The sequence below is a fragment of the Aphelocoma coerulescens genome, chromosome 5 (assembly GCF_041296385.1).
Source record: "Aphelocoma coerulescens isolate FSJ_1873_10779 chromosome 5, UR_Acoe_1.0, whole genome shotgun sequence".
NCBI lineage: Eukaryota > Metazoa > Chordata > Aves > Passeriformes > Corvidae > Aphelocoma > Aphelocoma coerulescens.
Window position 1 is genome coordinate 50,130,903 of NC_091019.1, and position 20,753 is coordinate 50,151,655.

Sequence of the window (20,753 nt, forward strand, 5' to 3'; positions counted from 1 at the left end):
GCCTAAAGATTTGTTGTGCTGCAAATTCAACAATATATGTTTTTGCATATGCATATATTCTAAATAGAGTAAGTGCAGAAGCTCATAACCTAATGCAGGCACCTACGCTAGAGACTCCCATATGAGCACGATGTGGACCCAGCAGCTCAGATCCTCAACCAGTATAGGTGCATTGGCAAAATGCTGCAGCCAAGGCAGCAATGCTCCCCTCACCTCTGAAGCTTTACCAGCTCCAGCACGATGCTGCAGACATGATACTGCTCACACAGCCACCTCAGGCATCCATGCAATGTGCTCACTGCACTCTATTCCATGTTGGACTTCTACAACCACACTGAGATATGGTCTTACAGACATCCACAAGTACTTAGGCAAGCTCTCTGACTCAGGAAGGGAAGTCAAGCTGTTCCTTAGCCACTTCAAAGCACTGAGGATAGGAAGATAAGGTTTGATCACCTCCTCCCAAATACTCTATCCAGTGTTCACTCATGTCAACTAAGAGTGAGAACTGCCCTTGTGCTTTGTCCCTTATCCCTTTTCTACCCATTAACCTAAAGCCATTATTTAATAGTAAAGAGGTAAATCCCTCACTCCTACTGCAAATTGTAACTACTTTCCCAAGCAGCTCAAGTTACTTAAATGCATTTAATCCTGGACTTCACATAAATGAACTTACCTTACTACCCCCTGCCTTCATAGGAAGCAAAAGGAAAGAGAAATAAAAATAAAATAAAAATTAATATCTGTGACAGTAGACTAAAACATTTACCAATCTTACACAATATTAACGTCAGCAGAACAGAAGTTAATATACATACAGTAACAACAGTCTGGTTTTATTCTTCACAAAAAACATTTCTTTGAAGTTTTAGGGCCCCAAACTTTTCAACAATGCTGGCAATGGAATTCTTTTGTGAACTTTTATGCATTCTGAATCACAGCTTCATCACCTTACTACAGAATTAATTCTCTAAGTATTTTATTTGAAACTGAAAAACACAATTCACTCAGCTTCCAAAAACAGTTACTGAAAGAAACACAAGAGGTATACAATTTCATTAAAAAGAAAAAAAAAATCTTTAATCAAAGCTTTCAGACCATGCCCATTTTTTCTTTTTGATTTCCACATCAAATACATCTAATTAAGAAAGACAGACCATTTCTCATTATAAATGCACTACAGGGAACCACAGCTTTGTACACAGGGATCCCACTCTCTCCTACGGCAACACAACTTAAAAACAACAGATGACATGAAACTCCCACAAAAGTCACACAAGGGTATCACAGACTGTCCAGCTCCCCTGCAGAAAGAGGCGTGAGCATTGCCACAGAACTCCTCGCATTCCTGCTCTCCTGTTTCACTGGATCCTTGCACGCTGTTACACCCTGTTGTTTTCCTCACTTCCCTCTCTTTAGTGCTAGCGTTCCTCAATTGCTGCGTTAGGAATGCCTCCTTCCTTTTTCCTCACATATACTGTCCTCATCTATTTTGTGGACAACAAACAACTTTCAGGGTCCCATGCTCAGCTGCAGATTCTACAACAGATAATGTTCTAGAGATTATAAATTATTTTTCTTATTTTGCATCTACTTTTATCTTCTGGGTTTATTATAGTCTGCTCCCCATCCCACTAACTTCCACAGCATACAATAGTGAACCAAGATCTAGAACTAACACTGCAAAGCAACCAACTTCATTTTTCAAGATTCATTAACAAGAACTGCAGAATCACTGTGGACAGAATTTTTCAAAGAAAGGTAGAAGTTATGTGGAGGCAGAAACAATGCCAGGACCAATTAGAGCTGAATTCATCAGTTTGTTGGCAGAACCAAAAAATGGATTGCTGTCCTTCACTAAAACAATTGTACAGGCTCATGCCTATCATGCCATCACTAAATACCAGTCAGTATCTAAGTTTCAAAAACAATATATCATTAAACACCAGCAAATAACTCGATTCTCTCAAGGAACTCCCCAAACATAAAAATATGCATACATAAGTTTGTAGTCTTTTGTGCTCTCTGAAAATAGATGCAGCCTAGTCCTTTGAGTCATTTTCCTTTTTTCTTCAAAGTATTTAGATTTTTTTAATACATATTCTTTTAAGTTTAGAATTACATATTCCACTATAATTTTGTTAAAAAAAATCAGGTTGATTTCTTGGCTAGAATTGTAATTTAGTAATTGCCTTTCATCTAACTTCGGCTCCTTTTGTTGCAGATGGGGCTTATAATATAGTAATTACCTTTCATCTAAGGTTGGCTCCTTTTGTTGCAGATGAGGCTTAATTCCAAACATTGGTCTAATGTTTGTTGATAAGGCTTTGATGGTGTAATTAATTTCATTTTCCCTTGTCACATCACTGTCATAACCTAACAAAACCAGAGGGAACAGTATCAAACCAAAATAAGCTACAAGAACAACAATTTAACCATAATTCGTGCAGATTTCAACAATGTTCTAGATTACAAAAGCAATTATAGCATGGATTATCAGTAACATAAATACACAACAGAAAGAAAGTAGCTGGGAATCATGAACGTTGTTAATAAAAGACATTCAAAGAAAAAAACTCCTTACAATATCTTTGTGGAAAAGGAATTAATAGAGTCAAGGGACTTTAAAAGCTACTCCATTTCTGCTTGGTTGGCCTTAACTACAATCACTAACAAGGAACCTCACTACCTGACACCTGCTCTTAACACCTGTAAGATTCAGTGCCTGGTTGTTCTCAGTTCCAGAATCCATCCACTACGATGGAATCTATAGGTGTGCACAAGGTTCCTACACAATGCTTAGGGACAGTAAGGCACATCAAGATGATGTTTACTATAGTAAAACAACCATGTTGGAAAAGCTAAGTAGTGACAGGGTTGTTACTTACCCTCCATTATTTTGTTTTTTCAAAGATAGAGACTACTAATGCCAACAATGTGACTGTGAATAGTTCTTAACTCTAACTGAAATTAATAGGACCTGACCAAGAGAAACTTTTGTGGATAAAGATGTCAATGTCTTTTGTTCTAGAGCTTCACAGACCTCGCTCTCTTTTAGAGTACTTTTGAACACACAGCTCAAGAGGGTTCTGTGAAAAGCACCGGAGCCTAGGGGAGGTTATAGGGCTAAGATGTTCTAACAATTCACAAGCAGAGGCTGAACAGAAACTCTGAAGGTTTCAATTTTTGACTAAAAAATTTAAAGCTGACAAGTCCTCCTACAGGCAATTAAATTACTTTCTGGATGTGTTCATCAATACTTTTAAGAAGAAAGACAGTGATTAAAAATTCTTTTCCAATGAGTGCTCAATATGCCTCTAATATTTAATATACTTCTTTGGTCATTTAGCACATTTTAGTGACAGCTGAAGTTAATTATTACACAGAACTATTTAAAGAGTAGCAGTGATATTTTAAAAATGCTTGAACACTGAGGTATTGACAAGGAGGAAAAACTGCACTTGGGAGAAGAGAAAACAAGTCTGGAGGCTCATCAACCATTGGAATTATAACATGAAAAAGAAAACATAAGTATGGCAAACCCAGCAGAAATTAATGCTACAAAATGTAATTAACACTTTATAACTGCCGATATTATGACCTTGCAATAGATATATAAACATCAGTCTACTTCAGTCTCCTATGCATCCATGTTAGGGAAGCAGATACTATAACATCAAGACAACTATGATCTCAGATTTTAATCTAATTTCTTTAGAATTAGTGACCAAATTTAAATGGTGACAATTCCATTTTATATAAAGATTTTGGGTAGCTATGTATAATTGGCACTTAGTATCTTTTCATTTAAAAGATGTCAAGAGTCTGTTCATGTACTCTGACTCAAAGCAGTAACTCAAACACTTCGTTATCATTTTCTTCACAGCAGTTTATCAGTCCTTTCCCCAAAACCAAATTTTAGTTAACATTTTGAAGAGTCTTCGCTACTTAAGATCAAAACAATCTATAAATCATGATTATTTCTAAATTTGCAGTTCTCCATTAATAAATCTGATTGAAATAGCATAACCCAGCTAGTTCCATAAATTACCACTGACCTCCATCTTCTTCAGAATCGAGATCAGACTCTTCACTGTCACACTGCCTGCTTTCCCGATGTCCTTCCATCTCGTAAGTCCACAGCATTAAAGAGGTGTCTGCTCCTCCAACAGTGACCAACAGACTGTCATCGTAGGTCCAGCGGACGTTTGTCACATGGGTACTGTGAGCAACATACCTCTTAAATTTTCCAAACTTTCCCTAAGAAGGGGGAAAAAAAGGCAAAGATCCAATTTAGCCAGTCTGCTAGACAAAACTGAAATGAGTTGCCAGTGCACAATGACAACATCTTAACTTCTTTACAGTTCGTACTTCAGGTTTTTTGTATTTCATATGATTTTAACACATGATTTCCAAGTGCCCCTCCTATAGCAACTTCATGAAATGTTAACCTTATCTCTATATCAAGCATGAAAGAATTAGTTTATAAACAGATTCCAGCAAAAAACATTGGATTACTTTTCCTAAGAGAGACAATAATCTAACTGAGTTGGAATAAAATTCACAAACAATATTTTGAGTCAGTACTTGTGTACTGTTACCACCCTTAGCATGGCAACATTTCAAAACTGAAGACACATTTACCAATAAATATACAGAAAAAGAGGTACTTGAAAAGCAGTAAAAATACAATGTGCTTCTGGAACACCTTTTCTATGATGTGTGATCAAATAATATTAAAGCTCTTCATCTTAGAAAAAAAAATGACTGACATTGGACAGAATGAAGGTCCTTAAAATCATGAAGGAAATCCAAGTGAGAAAGAGATGTTCATTGTCTTCCAAAGCACGCCCATTCTTAAGGTTTTTCTTATTCATTTGCTAAAGTCAGCAGCAGGACACTGCATGAGATGGCTCTGTAGTCTGACCTGGAATGATCATTCTTACTAATTTCAAGTTTAATGCACAGCAAACTGCAATGTAATTCTGAATGCTTTCTTTGATCATAAGGAGAAAAAATATATAAAAGCATTATTTTCTTCTGAGTGATGAATTTTCACAGTTTTGAAAAGGCAGATTTATCAACAAATAGTCTCCATAAACAGCTGAAAATTACTTACTTTAGCAGGGTATCGAAACAGTTTCACGAATCCAAAATCATCTCCTGTGGCTAATACTTTACTATCACTCGTGAGGCATGAAGCAGTTACATCTGTGACTTCACCAATTATGGGCCAGATCCCTTCACAGCAAGAGCCCAAAACACTTGTCCATGATGCCCAGCCAATCTTTTCTACCTATAAAAACAACCCATTTGAGATAGAGCATACTTCTTCTCAGGAATTTTTCTTCCATATCTGATTTCTAGAAAAAGTCCTTACACTATCTAAAAGACAGTATTTTAATATACTAATCACTTATTTTCTTAATATTCAGGACTTCATTTGAGACATATAATTTTACCTCTATTAACTTTTCATTTCAAAACCTAAAGAAGTATTTTGAAAATTTTTACCTTACCTGGCCTTCCAGGCTAAAAAAACCCCAACTACATTTTCCAACACTGCCTTTCAATGCCATGGAAAATATTATTTGAAAAGTATCCATTTTTGCTCCCTGCCCTGTGATTATGCTCTATGTCTGAGAAAACAAAACAACATTACAGCTACAATATACTACGCTAGCCGATATGTATTATGTATACTATATTATATTGTTATGTAAAGACAAACATGAGGTTTTCCACAGCAAGGTTAGAGTTAAGTAATCTGCAATAGGTTTTCAAAGGTGTTTAGTACCAGAAAAGGCACACAGAAGCCTTGTGAGATTTCCATGACTGTCAGCCAAATGTCTGTTACTTAATAGAAAAATGTGAAATCCCCTACATATTTTATTATTTAAAAAGTTAAAAATTACAGTTCTATATATCATTCCCTCTTATGTAGTATAGATGGCTGTATCATAACTCAAATTCGTAAACAGAGTACAGTTTCTCACCTCCAAACTAGGAATTGTCTGTTTTTTCCCACGAGGGGCTTCAAAAAACAACTGCTCTTTAGCACCAGTATTGACTTGCAAAAGTTTCCCTATAAAACATATGACATACATATTGTATGTTAGCATAGAAGATTCCATTTCACAGAAGGAAAAAAGAAAGTTTATTTTGAATTTTTTATTGCTAACTGCATTACATCAATTATTTGTTTCTACTGGAAAAAGCTGCATACATAAATAATGGATCTGGAAGAATGGTCTTCTAGAGAGATTGAAGTCCTTTGATACCTTAAATTCACAACCCTTTCTCCTCCCTTTGAAAACCGTACTAAATGCATCACTTTTCTCTCCTTATCATGGCTGTCCCATCAGATGGTAGACAAAATGCACTGGGTCCAATTCAAAGCTTGTTTATGATAACTGGTTATTGATGCATGTGCCCTTGGGATGGAGAAGCACATATGCTGCCTGGCCACTGGCTGATCCCAAGCAGGTGACTTCTTTACAGCTTTACACTATTTCACTTCTGAGGGAAATTCTCACCAATGTTTCTGTCCTCTTCCTTTTCAAAATTCTCAAAGGCAGCTAACTTATAACACTTTCAAAATAAATCAGACTGTTTCAAAAATGATTATGTACAGGAATAAGAACATGAACAAATAGAATGCACAATTACACAGCTTTGCTTTTGAATGAAACAGGACTAAATTTAGTACTTTAATTAATCACATATCAATACCCTGGAACACAGGAAATTTGGTCTTTCTGCTATATATGACAACAAGGATACATATTCCTGAGCTACAGATACAAGCGCATTGTACACTGTACATTCAAGAAGTAGAAACAGAGAACCATAGAATGTTTGGGGTTGGAAGGGACCTCAGAGACCATCTAGTTCCACTCCCCCTGCCACTAGACCAGGTTGCTCAGAGCCCCATCCAGCTTGGCCTTGACCACCATCAGGGATGGGGCATCCACAGCCTCTCTGAGCAGCCATTTCCAGTGCCTCACACACCTACAGTAAAGAATTTCTTCCTAATATCTAATCTAAACATACCCTCCTTCACCTTAAGGCCTTTTCCCCTTGTTCTATCACTAACTGCCCTTCTGAAATCAAATAATAAACAGGAGAGATTTTTTTAAAAATCCAAACAAACCAATCTATAGAGACACCATTTTGCTTCAAATTGCACAGCTTCTAAATATGTATGTGGCAGTAAAAATCATGGGTTTAATATTTATTCAGATGATGTGAGAGCCTATTTGTAAGCTGAAGAACCAAATCTGCCAGTGACACTACAAATTCATATACATGTACTGTAATAGCCTCTAATGTAATCAATCTTCAGTACATTTTTACAATGAATGCTACTTACCTCTTATGTCCCAGTCCATGTGCGTGATATAGCTGGAGGCTCCCTTGCAGATTCCTACTCTTTTACTGCTCATTACATTGTAAATATCTACAAAGTTGTCACAGGATGCCACAGCTAAGTACTTTCCAGCCCCTAAAACATATCAATATAAACAAAAACATTTTCAAAAAATTGTAGTTCTCTGCATATTAAACACAAGTCAATTCTGGAATTTAGCTATATGCATCTTAGAAGTCTTTAACATCAGCTTGCTAATTTATACATATTTCCTGACAAACTGATTTTCATCTCACATAATCAGCATGAAATACACAACTATTATATAATTACACTTTCAAACTACAAAAAACAATTGGCTGAAATTTTAAGCATTTATGGCATTCAGAAAGTGGTAAGGCTTAGGGAATCAGAAAGTAATGTTATATGAGAATGGGTATCAGTAATTTGCATCAAATTTCTCCAACAGATGAGTATTTTAACTGAAGTAGGCCATGCATTTTGAGTTGGAAAAAAAACCTAGCCTCATTGGGAGTGCTAAAGGGGGAAAAATAAGAAAACAGAAGTTGTCAGAACTTTCTGACACATCAGTTTGAAGTATTCTTATTAGCTAACAATAACCTCAGTGATGTGCCAAACTTATGTAGCTCATAAAGTAGAACCCTAGGGAGCTGCTGGATGTTCATGATTTAAAACTGACTGTTGTATTCCGGAGGTTACTATAAGAAAACCTATTCCAATAATCTCATCCTAAAATGAGCAACACAGGACTTTACACTATGGTCTTTCAAAATGCAAGTATTAGTTTTGTTGACCTATTTTTTAGATGTAAAAGCACTACAAGTCTTTATTACTTTTACCTCGTAAATGTGATAAAGCTTACTTGAACAACCTCAATAATAAAATCTTAATTTAAAAAAAAAAAAATCACTTACCAGGAGAAAATCTGATCTCTGAAATAACATCCTTCCTGTGCTGGAAAGAGACTAAATCCTCCAGGGTATCTGCATTAACTATCAAAAAACTTCCATCATTGAGACCAACAGCTAATGCTTTTCCATCAGGAGAAAAGCAGCAACATCTGCCTCCTATGAGGAATAAAGAAATTGCATTCAGCTACATTGACAGTGCATTATACTTCTTTTAGATCCATTTTTCCATTAGTAAAGGAAAGCTATTCTTATACTGTAAAACTTTCAAGGAAGTTTCCTAGATGCTGCCAAAATAATTTCCAAGCTGGGATAGCAAATAAACAGGTACACAGGCCCAGAATCTTAGAATTTGCATATTAATTGATACATGCTCTACATCACTAATACAGATAAATCACTCTTGTCTGTATATTTTTCACTTGCTCTCCTTTGTATCTGGTGCTGCCTGTTTGTTACCATTTGTTCTGGTAAGGAGAACACAGCTGGGAAAGACCCTCTGGATTCACAGAATTCAGTAATTTGCTATCACAAACAGTAAGTCATTAGGACATAGAATCCTTCCAATAAACACGTCAAGTATTGTTTGAAAAACAATTTAATTTCCAATCTAAATTTATATATGGCCAACTTATATAGACTTCTTTTCATGCCTGGATTTTCCACTAACATATTCTCTCCTACTAATTTTTCCTCTGATTAACTTGTAGACAGCAATCCTTTACTTAGATGGCTTCACCACAAGGCTTCTCATTCATTATCCTGTAGTTCCCTCCTCCATTCTCAACTTTTAATTTAATTGCATTCAGCTGAACACAGAAGAGAAATGCACACCAAAAATATCCTGATTTCTGTCTTGTAAATTACATGACTACTCCAATATGTCTCGGGAAAAATACCTCACTAACACGTGCAATTGTCACCCTGCAATCAGCGACAACATCCTGAGCCTTCTGCTCTTGAATTTACTCCTGACCTACGCAGACATTTTTCTTACAGTCATTGGATCTTGCCTTTTATAATTAACAAGTATTATTTCAATTCCATGACTCAGTCTGCAGAAGCATCCATCTTTTTCTGTACAGTACACAGGTACTTTTTAAGATTGCCAAAGCATCTCAAAATGTGTCTTATCAGCAAAGAGTAATTAGAGACTTTTTTTGCCAACAGTACTCTTAAAAATATTAAGAAATATCAGCTTTAAGACTTGAACAGAGTTTGCCAACTAGAAACTTTCTTGTTTAATCCCCGCTTGTGTGAGCTTGTAACTCTTCTACAATTACTTTATCAATATAAATCATCTTCAGTTAAGCTTCCCATTATGTCTGAATTAAACTGCATTGCTGAATGCCAACCAGATAAAGCCTATTGTACTCCTTTGTCTAGCAAAGCATACATAGCATTAGAAGCTTTTCAGGGCCAGTCTAGCCTAATCTTAAAAAATCACCTTATATGATGTCACTTACAACAGATTTTCCATCTGTCAAAATAGAATTTAATTATATCCTAAACAATGAGTAAAAATTTTATGACTTCTCTTTTCTTGACATTCCAGAGCCTTCAAATATTCACAAAGAAGAGAATTTCAACATTTCTCCTAAGATTTCTTCCAAAAATTTCTAGATTCAAACTATCAAAAAAGCCTTGCAGTATTATAAGCAATATGGCATTTATGTAGTTGGCTCAACTTTTATTGGTAATTTATTGACTTAAGTAAGTTACAATTGCAAATAATCTTCAGTACAGTACTACACAGAATTTTTTTTGTACAGATTCATTAGCTTAAGGGCTACACAACTCATGAACATAGCATTCATAAAATAATTTGATCAAAAAAAGGAATTTATTCAGTCCTGCTTTCAAAAGATTCATAATGCTTGCAAATGTCAATTGCATCAGATAAATATTTTTTCATACTAAGCATCTTACCCTTTTTCAATTTGCGAACAGCTAACATACAATGGCTAGGAGACAAATCCCATATTCTTAAGGTTTTGTCATCACTTACAGTGGCACAAATAGGTAAATGAGGATGAGTAGCTAGACCCCAAACTTCCCCCTCCATGTGACCCTGAAAAAACACAATGAATCAGGTTTCTTTTTATTTTAAACTGATATAGGAAATAATACATTTAAGGAAGTTAAAAAAAAAAAAGAGCATGCATTATTTAGAGGATAATAAATATCTGAATAAAAACACAGAACACCTGAAAAAATTCACCCTGCTACTTGTGCAAAATTATGGGAATTAGTACTACAGAAAACTGCGAAATAATCCTCACACACATCTACGTCAATGACGTGGACAGTGCGACTGAGTGCACCCTCAGCAAGTCTGCAGCTGACACTACACTGAGTGGTGTGGTCAACAGGCTGGAGGGAAGGGATCACATCCAGAGGGACCTGGACAGGCCTGACAGGTGGACCCATGCAATGAAGCTCAACAAAGCCAAGCGCAAGGCCCTGCATGTAGGTCAGGGCAATCCCAAGCACAAACACAGGCTGGGCAGAAAACGGACTTAGAGCAGCCCTGAAGAGAACTTGGAGGTTTTGGTGGACAGCAACTTGGACATGAGCTGGCAATGTGCACTTGCAACCCAAAAAGCAAACTGGGCTGCATCAAAACAAATGTGACCAGCAGGTCAAGGGAGGTGATTCTGCCCCTCTACTCCACTCTGGTCAGACTCCAGTACTTTGTCTGTCTCTGGAGTCCTCAGCACAGGAAAACATGGCCCTGTTGGAATGGGTCCAGAAGGGGGCCACAGAAAGGGTCAAAGAGCTGGAGCACCTCTCCTACGAAGTCAGGCTGAGAGAGTAGGAGGTGTTCAGTCTAGAGGAGAGAAGGCTCCAGGGAGGTCTTGTTGCAGCCTCTTAGTACTTAAAGGAGGCTTATGACAAAGATGGGGATTCTTTTTAGTAAGGCTTGTAGTGACAGGACAAGGGGTAATGGGTTTAAGGTAAAAGAGGGTAGATTCAGACTAGATAAAGAAACTTTTTATGATGAGGATAGTAAAACACTAGGACAGGTTGCCCAGAGATGTTGCAGATGCCCCATCCCCAGAAACATCCAAGGCCAGACTGGATGGGGCTCTGAACAATCTGATCTATTTGAATATGTCCTTGCTCACTGCAGGGGGTTTGGACATGATGACCTTTAAAGGTCCCTTCCAACCCAAACTATTCTATGAACTAGATTTTTTTCTTTACCTTAGATTCTAACATTTTCTTTTAACAAATACAGTTCTTTATCTATTGCACTGGCCACTCAGAAAAGAGAGAATCCAGAGATTTTTACCTAACTATGAAAGAAAATAATGTGTTGATGCAATGTAAAAATCTGTTTAGTAAAAAATGCAGTTGTTCGGTATGGCAAAGAAAATTGAAACTTTTTACATAATTACAAGTAAAATCTCAAAACAAATGTCAAGGAGACAACTTTTAAAAATAAGAGTAATTATTACTCAGAAAAAGTTAATAAGGAATTTAGTAGAGGATCCATATTTTTCACACACTTTTCTTTCACTTTCACACCCTTTTTTTTTTTTTTTTCCAAAACAGATATATGATCTCGCTCTGTTTGAAAGGGTGAACTCATTGAACAAACCAGTACTGAAATCCTATGTCCTATTTTGCTCATTAAGGAGTCATAATGGTCTAGTCTAACTAAAAGTGATAGTAACTCACTAACTTCGTTAGTAGTTAAAGTGCTTCTTACTCCACAAGTCTTTACTTGAAAAATAAAATTGTGTTCAGGGTTTGACATATTTGACTGATATTTAACACTTACCTGAACCAGCAGAGTTATTGGTCCACTTTTATCCACCTCCAATATTTCACCATTCTTTGTGCCCACTAGAATATGACCATGTCCTAACGATATGGCACGTATAGAAGGATTATCTTCTAAGAGGAGACCTAGAACATTAAAATGTTAAAAGACAGAAGATTCTCAAGTATGCCTTAAAGAGGATTCTTCACACATATGCACATTACCTTCTCACTGTAGAAAAAGCTATTCAGTAATAAACAGTGAAAACGTTCCTGCATGAAACAACATGTCTGGATTCATTTGGGAGGATTTAGCAATATATCAAGAAGTTTAATCAGCCTGACTCTGTGCATGTGAAGCATCAACTATACTACTATATTGCTACCAATTACAGTACCTTCAAATCCAGCTTTTTGCAAACAAGCTATGAGAATGAGACACTCTGAAGTACAATGTTTTCATTAATGAGTATTTACATTCATCGTGTTTGAAAACCAAATCACATACTTTAGAACACAGCAAACATAACTTTAAGGGAAGGGGACGGAACAGAAAAGGCTATCCAGAATGAAAATACAGGGAACTGTAAATTAGCATTAAGATCAAGAATAAGTGGTAGAAACAGGAAAAATAGGAATTAAAATGTTCTTTAATGATTTCAGAAGACATATGCATTTACAGAAAATTAACTACTCATATCTTACAAAACTAACCACAATTTTGAATTCCTTCCTTTCTCCAGAACAAAAAAGATCAGGTAAGAGACTTCATGTTCAGAAATACATTAGGCTTTTTGCTTGCCACTTTAATAAAAACAAAACAAAAAAACCCAACAAAACTGCAAACAAACAAACCAACCCCAACCACTCCCCCCCCCTCCCAAACCACAAACAAAAAAACCTACCTGGATGATAAGAAACTTAAAGCTAAATCAATTAACTTAGGCTAATAGTAAACTAAATATTATGACCTGCACCCACCAAATGTGCAAACAGACATACAACACACCAGTCCTGTCCCAATATAAAAATTACTTACTGAGAATCAATAAGGCTTAAGCAAAACTCATTTTAGTATTCATTATGTCAAATGTGGATTTCCTCTTACCGGGGAAAGCAATTTCACAAAGTACTTTCTCAAGAAAGTACTTTAAAAATAGAACACAACATAAGATAAAGTCTCTGTTACCTTTGGATCCAGGAGCCAGAGCAGCCCTTTTGATGGCATAGGTTTTGAGACAACGTTCAAAGGTATCGTCCCAGAGAGCTACTACCCCATCCTTTCCTCCAGTGACAAATCCCTGGGGGAAAAGAAATAAAAATCACTAGATTATTACCTTTCCTTAATTTTTCTGCCAATACTGAAAATGGACTACATACAACACTGTAATGCACAGAGCTACAGATGTTAGAGATGAAAAGAACAGGAGCAACAAAATGAGTGATTTCTCCTCCTGATGAAGGCCGCACAGTTCTGAACAGTGCATGTACACAGGCTAGATTTAGAAGTTCTAACCTGTATGCTACCATTCTAGAAAAATAAAATAACCAACATACTATATTGGTTTTCTTGCTATTTAGCCTCCACATCTCTTTGGCATTTCACCTCATTACTCGAAACCAAACTTAGTACCACTCACAAAAATTTTATTAGTTCTTATATTTTTCAAATATATGCACATTTTTGCCATTCTGTCTTTAAAAATTGCATACAGGTATTTAATGAAGCAACACGTATGGTTAGCACTGAAATCATTAGTACTCTTCTTCGGAGCACTCAGTTCTTGCAGTATGAGTAACACATGTATTGTCCAACGCTACTATTCTGAAACGCAAGTATTGGGAGGTGGAGTGACTTGGTCTAAGCAAATGTGACTTGGTCTAAGCAAAACACCAACATATACATTAACTTTAAACAAATAAATAGTCTAACTAGAACACTCATTCACATTTAGGCACATGGTTAAAGGCTTTCCTCGGCTAAAAAGAAGCTGAGAATCTGGAGAAAGTACTTAGTGATCTACAGATTGAATTCTTCTATGAGTAGACAGTAATTAAAAAACAAAATAGTACAAGTATGGTCTTCTTCCCGTCTCACAAGCTCACATATTCCACTGAACTTACTGATGCTTAAGTCAGTTACTGTTGTTTCTTTAGTAAGAGGTTATGAAAATTACTGAGTAAGATGTCACTGACCACAAGGGTTTGAAAAACAGCATGCTACATAACAAGAATAAGAGACATACACAAAACACGATTTTGAATCCAGACCACACAAGGCCTTTCAGTAATGAAAATAAGGACATGGATTCCTGAGTCTGGGAAAGGTTTAGCTTTATCATAGACTTTTTTGTCCAGACATAAAAAAAACAATCAGCAGTTTATTTACTTTTTCCAATGCGTGCATGCTGAACACAGGACCATCATGTGCTTTGACAGTTTTTATGAGAAACACATCTCTCCAAATACACACATCCCCCGTGGAGGTTCCAGAGAACGCCATCTCTTCCGTCCAGCCATACACTGCACACATCATTGTGTCGGTTCTTCCCAGTGCACCTATGCAGCCCTTTCTCCCAATTAGTCCTCCTCCTGGTTCAGACCAAAAACAAGTCATTAGACATCTGCTTAGAACTATTTTCCAAGAACTATATAACCTTACCCAGAGCAACAAGTCCTTTTCTTTTAGTCCACCCATGCTCCCCAAAAAATTGAGTCTGAGAAGAGATCTCACAAAATAAAATTTCTTACTATTCATCAACTTTCACTACAACAAAAACCAAAACCAACCAACCAACCAAAAAACAAACCAAAACCAACCAACCAAAAAACTAAAACCTAAAAGACCCAACCTTACTTTTAACTTACGACTTGAATCTGGATTTGAATACATACATATTCCCACATGGACATATACAGAAAAAATGCATTTGTAAATTTGCATCTAAACAAAAATCTTAATATCTAACACACAGTTCATAGAAATTACTAATGAATAGTCTTGAAAGAAGAAAAAAATTAGATCTTCACATCCCACTTTTCATGATGTGTTTAGTGAGAGGATTTCTAATTTTATTTTAGAGGTTTACTTATATTAGTCTATGGATAATAGAAATATTCTATATTTCTAAGTATATAAATTTTATAATTCTTTTATATCTAAAATCATTTGGCAGCTATAGCACATAGTAACTTCTGGCTAGAAAGACAGATTTATATCATCACAGTGATATTAAACAAAACAGGGAAACTTCATGTGGTATAACATGGAAGTCCCTCAGGATCTGACACTTCACATTGTTCTTGTACTGAGAGGTCAGGTCTTGGAACCCCTCTGCCCTCACTAGGCAGTGATGACAATTTAGTCCGGAGCATGTACTTCATGTCACTTCTCAATCAAGTGCACCTGCTCTACTGCAGAAAGCTGGCATTTGTTAAGGTACACTGACACTCTACTCCTCACTATAACTTTGCTGAGTGTGTTTCCTGGGGGGTGACTGCCTTGCCAGTGAGCCACTGAAGTTTCATACAGATGGGCTGCAGCACCAGAGAAATCTGATTCCTCTGACTGAGCAATGCCAGAGAGAAAAGTGGCATTTTAAACCATTTCCTTTCTTTCTTCAAAATCACCATCTCCAGGCTTTTATCATAGTTAAGATTTCTTTCTAAAGAATTTATAGCAGTTCTTTTAGTAAATATTCTGAGACACTTTGTTCTTTCTATAGATAGCCAGCTCAGTTGTGAAATTAATAATTTATTCAGACATCAACAGCTTGCTTTCAGGCAATCTTGATTAATTTCTGTTGGAGAAAAACTGTAATCTTTTTCATCACAGAGTTTTCTCTACACAATTAATCTTTATCAGGACTCATGTGAGTTGATGTACATAAATTCTGCATGAATAATTAGAACATTCTTAGCAGATAAGCTAGTCTTCTGTAGCACATATCTCTTTATATATGATTTCAAGTGTGAAACAACGACGTTCACACAAGTATCGGGGAATGGGTTTTTCACTATTCAGAATTTCTCAAGCACAAATAACCTTGGTTTTTAATTGTCAAGATCAACGGAGGTGTCTAGACAAAGAGCTCTCAACTGGCAGATGTGTCTTCAAGTACTTTGTCTGAATTTTGTATGTGAATTTTTTATAACCTTAGTATTATTTACACTTGTGCCTTTTTACAGCCTATGTGTTGTAAAGGTCCTTCTTCCAAAAACTGTTCTATGATTTTAGAGCAGCACTGTAAAATTTTCAGATATGCTATATTATTACTAGATATAAAAGCAGACAGTAGAAAAGGCAGGGTCTTTTCTACTTACATAGCTCTAGCTCCACGGCAAATTGATCTTAAAAAGAATTTCCACTGCTGCCATAATGTTAATTAACATTATTACTGCTAGGGCAATGTTAACTAAGAGATATACAGAGAAAACATTTGCTTTTCATGCAAGAAACATACAGTAAGAGATGTAATAGTTATACTTTCAGTAACAGAAAATGCTCTAATTCTGAAAAGTGTCCTTACCTGCTCTCCGCCAGAACTTCATGTGTTTAATTCCAACTGTAATCAATTTATCAGGCATGTAAGGATTAATCTTAACAACGAAGATCTTATCTTTGCTTCCCCTGAAAAGCAAAGCAAAATCATTTTTAAAAAAGTATAACTCTTAATATTTTTAAATAGGTTTGGGTGGGGTTTTGGGGTTTTCTTTTTATGTATACCTGCTCTTACACTGAACCGTGCCAAAAATCAAATCCCTCCTGATCGGAGAGAATTTTCTAAAAGTCCTTGCAAGGAGTTTCAAAGATAAACCAAGACTTTTCCTGGAGTTTCAATGCTGCCGGATAGTTTATTGTTTATTGTTTATTAAGTCTTATCAGAGGAACAGAGCCAGTAGTGTTACCCAGGCATAACATACAGCACAGAAAGCAGGAGAGAAGTCTAATTATCAAGATTTACACAGCCTTTTAAAGATAATTTAACCAATAGTTACTAAAAATGTATATTATTTTCACTTTCCTACCAATTATTCAGTAACACGGGCAGGAACTGTGGAATTCTCTATCCAGTCATTCCAAACTACTTTTAGTGCAGAACATGGAGTAGTAGAGGAAGGAGAAGAAGGCTTAGAGAACAACAACAATCCTCCATTTTGGTATTTTTTACTCTTCTCTATTTACTACAAAGAGAAGCCCAAAACCTCTAAATTTTTCACCCTGTGACAATCTTACATAGTAGTCTATCACCTAATTCACACCACTGTATTTTCTAGTTCTTGTCTGATCGTTCATAATTTTTTCCAAGGTTGGAGGTTAAAACAGTGTTGTTCAGGGGGGTAAGAACCCTTAAAAACAGGCAGAGAAATATTCTCGGCACTCTGGGTTCCTACACTGCTCTATCTTGTTAACATTTACTTTCAAATCATTACTAATAGTTCATAATGAGGAAGCAGAAAGCCAAAGAAGTGACATACTGAGTCCTGGTCTACTTTCATTACCCTTCAGTTTCCAAGGCAGGTGACTTATGCTAGTTCAAAGATGCACCAGGAGGCATTTCCTTTGACAAAGAAAATACATTTGCATTAAGTTTAGGTGTATGGCGTTTAGATCTTTGACAGCTCATAATGACACTTAAAGGAGTAAAGTCATAAATCTTATTTCAATTTGCTCATTTTGAAAATGGGAGCAAAAGCACCTACACTGAGATAGGCAGATGCTGACGCAGCTGTAATTTCACGAGAAGTTTAAACAGGGAGAGATGGAAGTGATGGGGACTTTTGCTCCAAATGGGAAAGGAGAAAACCTCAGTTCTTAGAGATGCTCCCAGAGATAGTCCTAAAGATGAAGATGAGGAAGACCCTTTGCTCCCACGGAACGAGAAGGGCCTCTGTTCTTAGAGATGAAATGCTCCCAGAGATGGGTGAAGAGAACTTTTATTTCTGAACAGCTCAACCTTAAAATTGTACCCCAAAAAACTTCAAGAGTGGACCCTCGAAAGCAGTTGCGGGAAAAGCTGCAAGTCGGGGGAAGGGACTCACATGCAAGCAGAGAACCAACCCGGCCGGCTGTCTCGTTGTGATAATGTTTTCATAGCATGGGCAAGAGAGACTCCTCTTCCTAAATGGACTGAACAAGGTTATTATGGAAGTGATAAACAGACTGAACATCTCAAGGGTTGTCTTTTTACATTGTCACTGGGAGAAGGGAGAAAGGTGGGGGGAGGAGAAGTTCTGAAGGTGTGATATAATTTTTTTCTTCTTTTAGGTCTGTTAATAAACTTCTTTATATTCTTTCAAGTTTGGTGCCTGTTTTGCGTTTCTCCTAATTCTTATCTCACAGAAGGTAAACAGTAATGAGGATTTTCGACCAAACCACTACAGCCCCCAATCCCTAATTTTTGCTCCTTGCTCAAAAGTGGCAAAAATCTTTTATTTTCTGTCCTTTCAGATCACTAGATGAACTAGTGGGTGAAAGTATGAAGCAGTTTCTTCCTAAACTCAGTCATCTTCAAAGTACAGATGCTGCTCTCAAAAATTCCAATCAATTCCTTTGTGTGGGTAGGAGAAATGAAAAAAAAAATTAAAAATCAGGTGAAATGCAGACAAATGTCTTCAGAGAAGCCAAGCTAACTGGGCTTTTGACAAGTAACTGGGAAGGAAGTACTCTTTTTCTACATCATCTAGTCAGAATAGTCATTCTTCAGTGAAGAAGAAATTCAACATGTGTTTAAAAATAAAATGAGAGTAAATGAAATTAAGTAGCAATAATGAACTTAATGGATAAAAGGAAGCCGACACTTTTTTCATTGTACTGCAGAGAGTAATAAATCTCTTTTAAATCTACCTAGAACAATGTTTAAGAGTATAAACACTGAATCCAGACAGCATGGGGCAAAAACCACTCATACTACTGTTCTATTTAAAGCAATAAATCCTTAGGAAAAGAAAAAAGTTAAAGGTTTCAATAACATTACTCAAAATTAGAAATAGGGTTCTATCTTGTGTATTAAACTCATTTAATAAGCATATATTAAATAATCTGTGCGAAGAAACCTCCGAAATATTTAACCTTTGAAAGTTACTTAGTCAAATTTCCTGTTCAAAGTAGAGTTGAGTTAAAAGTTAGATCACGCTTCTCAGGACTCAGAAAGGAAAAGGAAAGAACCCTGAAGAAAAAAGAACTCTTCAAACAACTGCAAACGACTATCCCAAGAAAGGTGTGACCTCTGATGAAAAAGACCTGAACAGACCATGAACCACCATCTTTAAGAGGGCAAACAGAAGTGCACAGAGTTTTAAAGAAATTATTTCAGAACACAGCAATGTCTTCTATGCCTTCGTCCTTCACCAGTTGAGCCACCACTGTAATAGTCCTTGTTGACTACCAGACCTTCATTTACTTCTTCCACAGAAACTTTTAAGGTTGTGATAAATGTTATTGCCTGTATCACTTAAGTAATAGAAACTGCTATTTTATTAAGAGAACTCTTGTTCTTTAATGAATATATTTTTCTTACTGTCACTAAATCTAGGTACAAACTTTAAAACATAGTTAAATTCCTACCTTACTGCTGAAAGCTTTTCTCCTTTCTTCCAATCCCAGAGTACAATAGTGTGATTGTCATCTATTCCAACAGAAGCCAATCGTTTCCCATCCGCTAGAATAATAAATTTATTATTAAGAGAGTAGATAGATAACTATGTTGCAATAGTAAGAAATCATATTAAAAATACTGTAACTCCACAAATATAAGAAGAATGTACAAACAGGTAAATAAGCACATGATGTGTTTAGAGGCATGCCTTTTCATCTGTTTGCTTTTAAACTTGGATGAAGTGTAGGACTTTGAATTATCCTGTCTAAAATTCGCACTTAGATGCTCTCTGTTTGTATTAAATCCCTTGTTCAGTTAGCTGCTGACACAGTTGCACAAAAACATTCACCATAGGTTGTTCTTGTGAAAATTTTATGTTCACTCTGAAAATCTCTGTTCATTTTTGAACAGGAAAGGACTGAAGCAATATCATGAAATTTGTGAAATGCCCTTAAACTTAGTAGTACTGTGAAGTTTTGGAAAAGTTTTGACACATATTCCACATTAACCTCCAATAAACAAGCTATCTGTGCTCACTCAAGATCACTGATTTTCTGACATGTATCCATCTTTGAAACTGCTATATATCCATGCCAGAATTTGAGAAATGAGAGTCATATATTGAAAAAGGAGAAACAAAAGTAAGAATCATCAAAGACCACAAACCATTCATCTTTGTGATCACACATCTTCGCTGTGAGTTTAGAGATCTTACCCAGTAAATCCATACAATTAAAGAATGAGTAGAAGCTAGTGGAGCAGAGGAAATTTAATATTGGTACAGGAATTCAATGTATGGGGTGTAAAAATCTCAAGGGATTTAACTGATAGTCTCTGATGTTAGTATAAGGTGGAGAGGGAGCCTGTGTTTCTGACCAGAACATCTCTGTGACTGGACTTTCTGAATGTATCAGCGTGCTACCCAAATGGCTTTCAGGATTTCATTTAAAAAAGAAAAAACTGCACACCTGACCAATTGGCTCAAAAATCTTCTTACACAGTTGCAAAGCAAGCACAACACTCCAGATCTGTGCACCTGCCTCATACAACCAAAAGAAATTCTGAAGTGCTCAGCTCAGCTGTAAAACA

General features: G+C 36.3%; 1 protein-coding gene across 6 annotated transcripts in view; it reads right to left on the reverse strand.

Annotated features, from left to right (window-relative positions):
• EML5 (EMAP like 5) overlaps window positions 1-20,753 on the reverse strand; it is a 111,739-nt gene that overhangs the window by 37,839 nt on the left and 53,147 nt on the right. For 3 of the 6 annotated variants that reach the window (XR_011151445.1, XM_069018049.1, XM_069018048.1), the window contains exons 16-27: window positions 19,634-19,727; window positions 16,596-16,696; window positions 14,456-14,658; window positions 13,256-13,367; window positions 12,086-12,213; window positions 10,228-10,369; window positions 8,305-8,457; window positions 7,373-7,504; window positions 5,997-6,085; window positions 5,120-5,296; window positions 4,059-4,260; window positions 2,250-2,376 (exon numbers count right to left, since the gene is read on the reverse strand). Coding sequence is in view for 5 of the 6 variants with exons in the window: in XM_069018049.1 (XP_068874150.1) it covers window positions 2,250-2,376; window positions 4,059-4,260; window positions 5,120-5,296; window positions 5,997-6,085; window positions 7,373-7,504; window positions 8,305-8,457; window positions 10,228-10,369; window positions 12,086-12,213; window positions 13,256-13,367; window positions 14,456-14,658; window positions 16,596-16,696; window positions 19,634-19,727 (1,660 nt within the window). In the remaining variant the exon portion in view is untranslated. Of the gene's footprint in view, window positions 1-676; window positions 692-1,074; window positions 1,540-2,249; window positions 2,377-4,058; window positions 4,261-5,119; window positions 5,297-5,996; window positions 6,086-7,372; window positions 7,505-8,304; window positions 8,458-10,227; window positions 10,370-12,085; window positions 12,214-13,255; window positions 13,368-14,455; window positions 14,659-16,595; window positions 16,697-19,633; window positions 19,728-20,753 lie in introns of those variants that run through there. The other 3 variants (XM_069018046.1, XM_069018050.1, XM_069018051.1) reach the window with 2 other exon arrangements.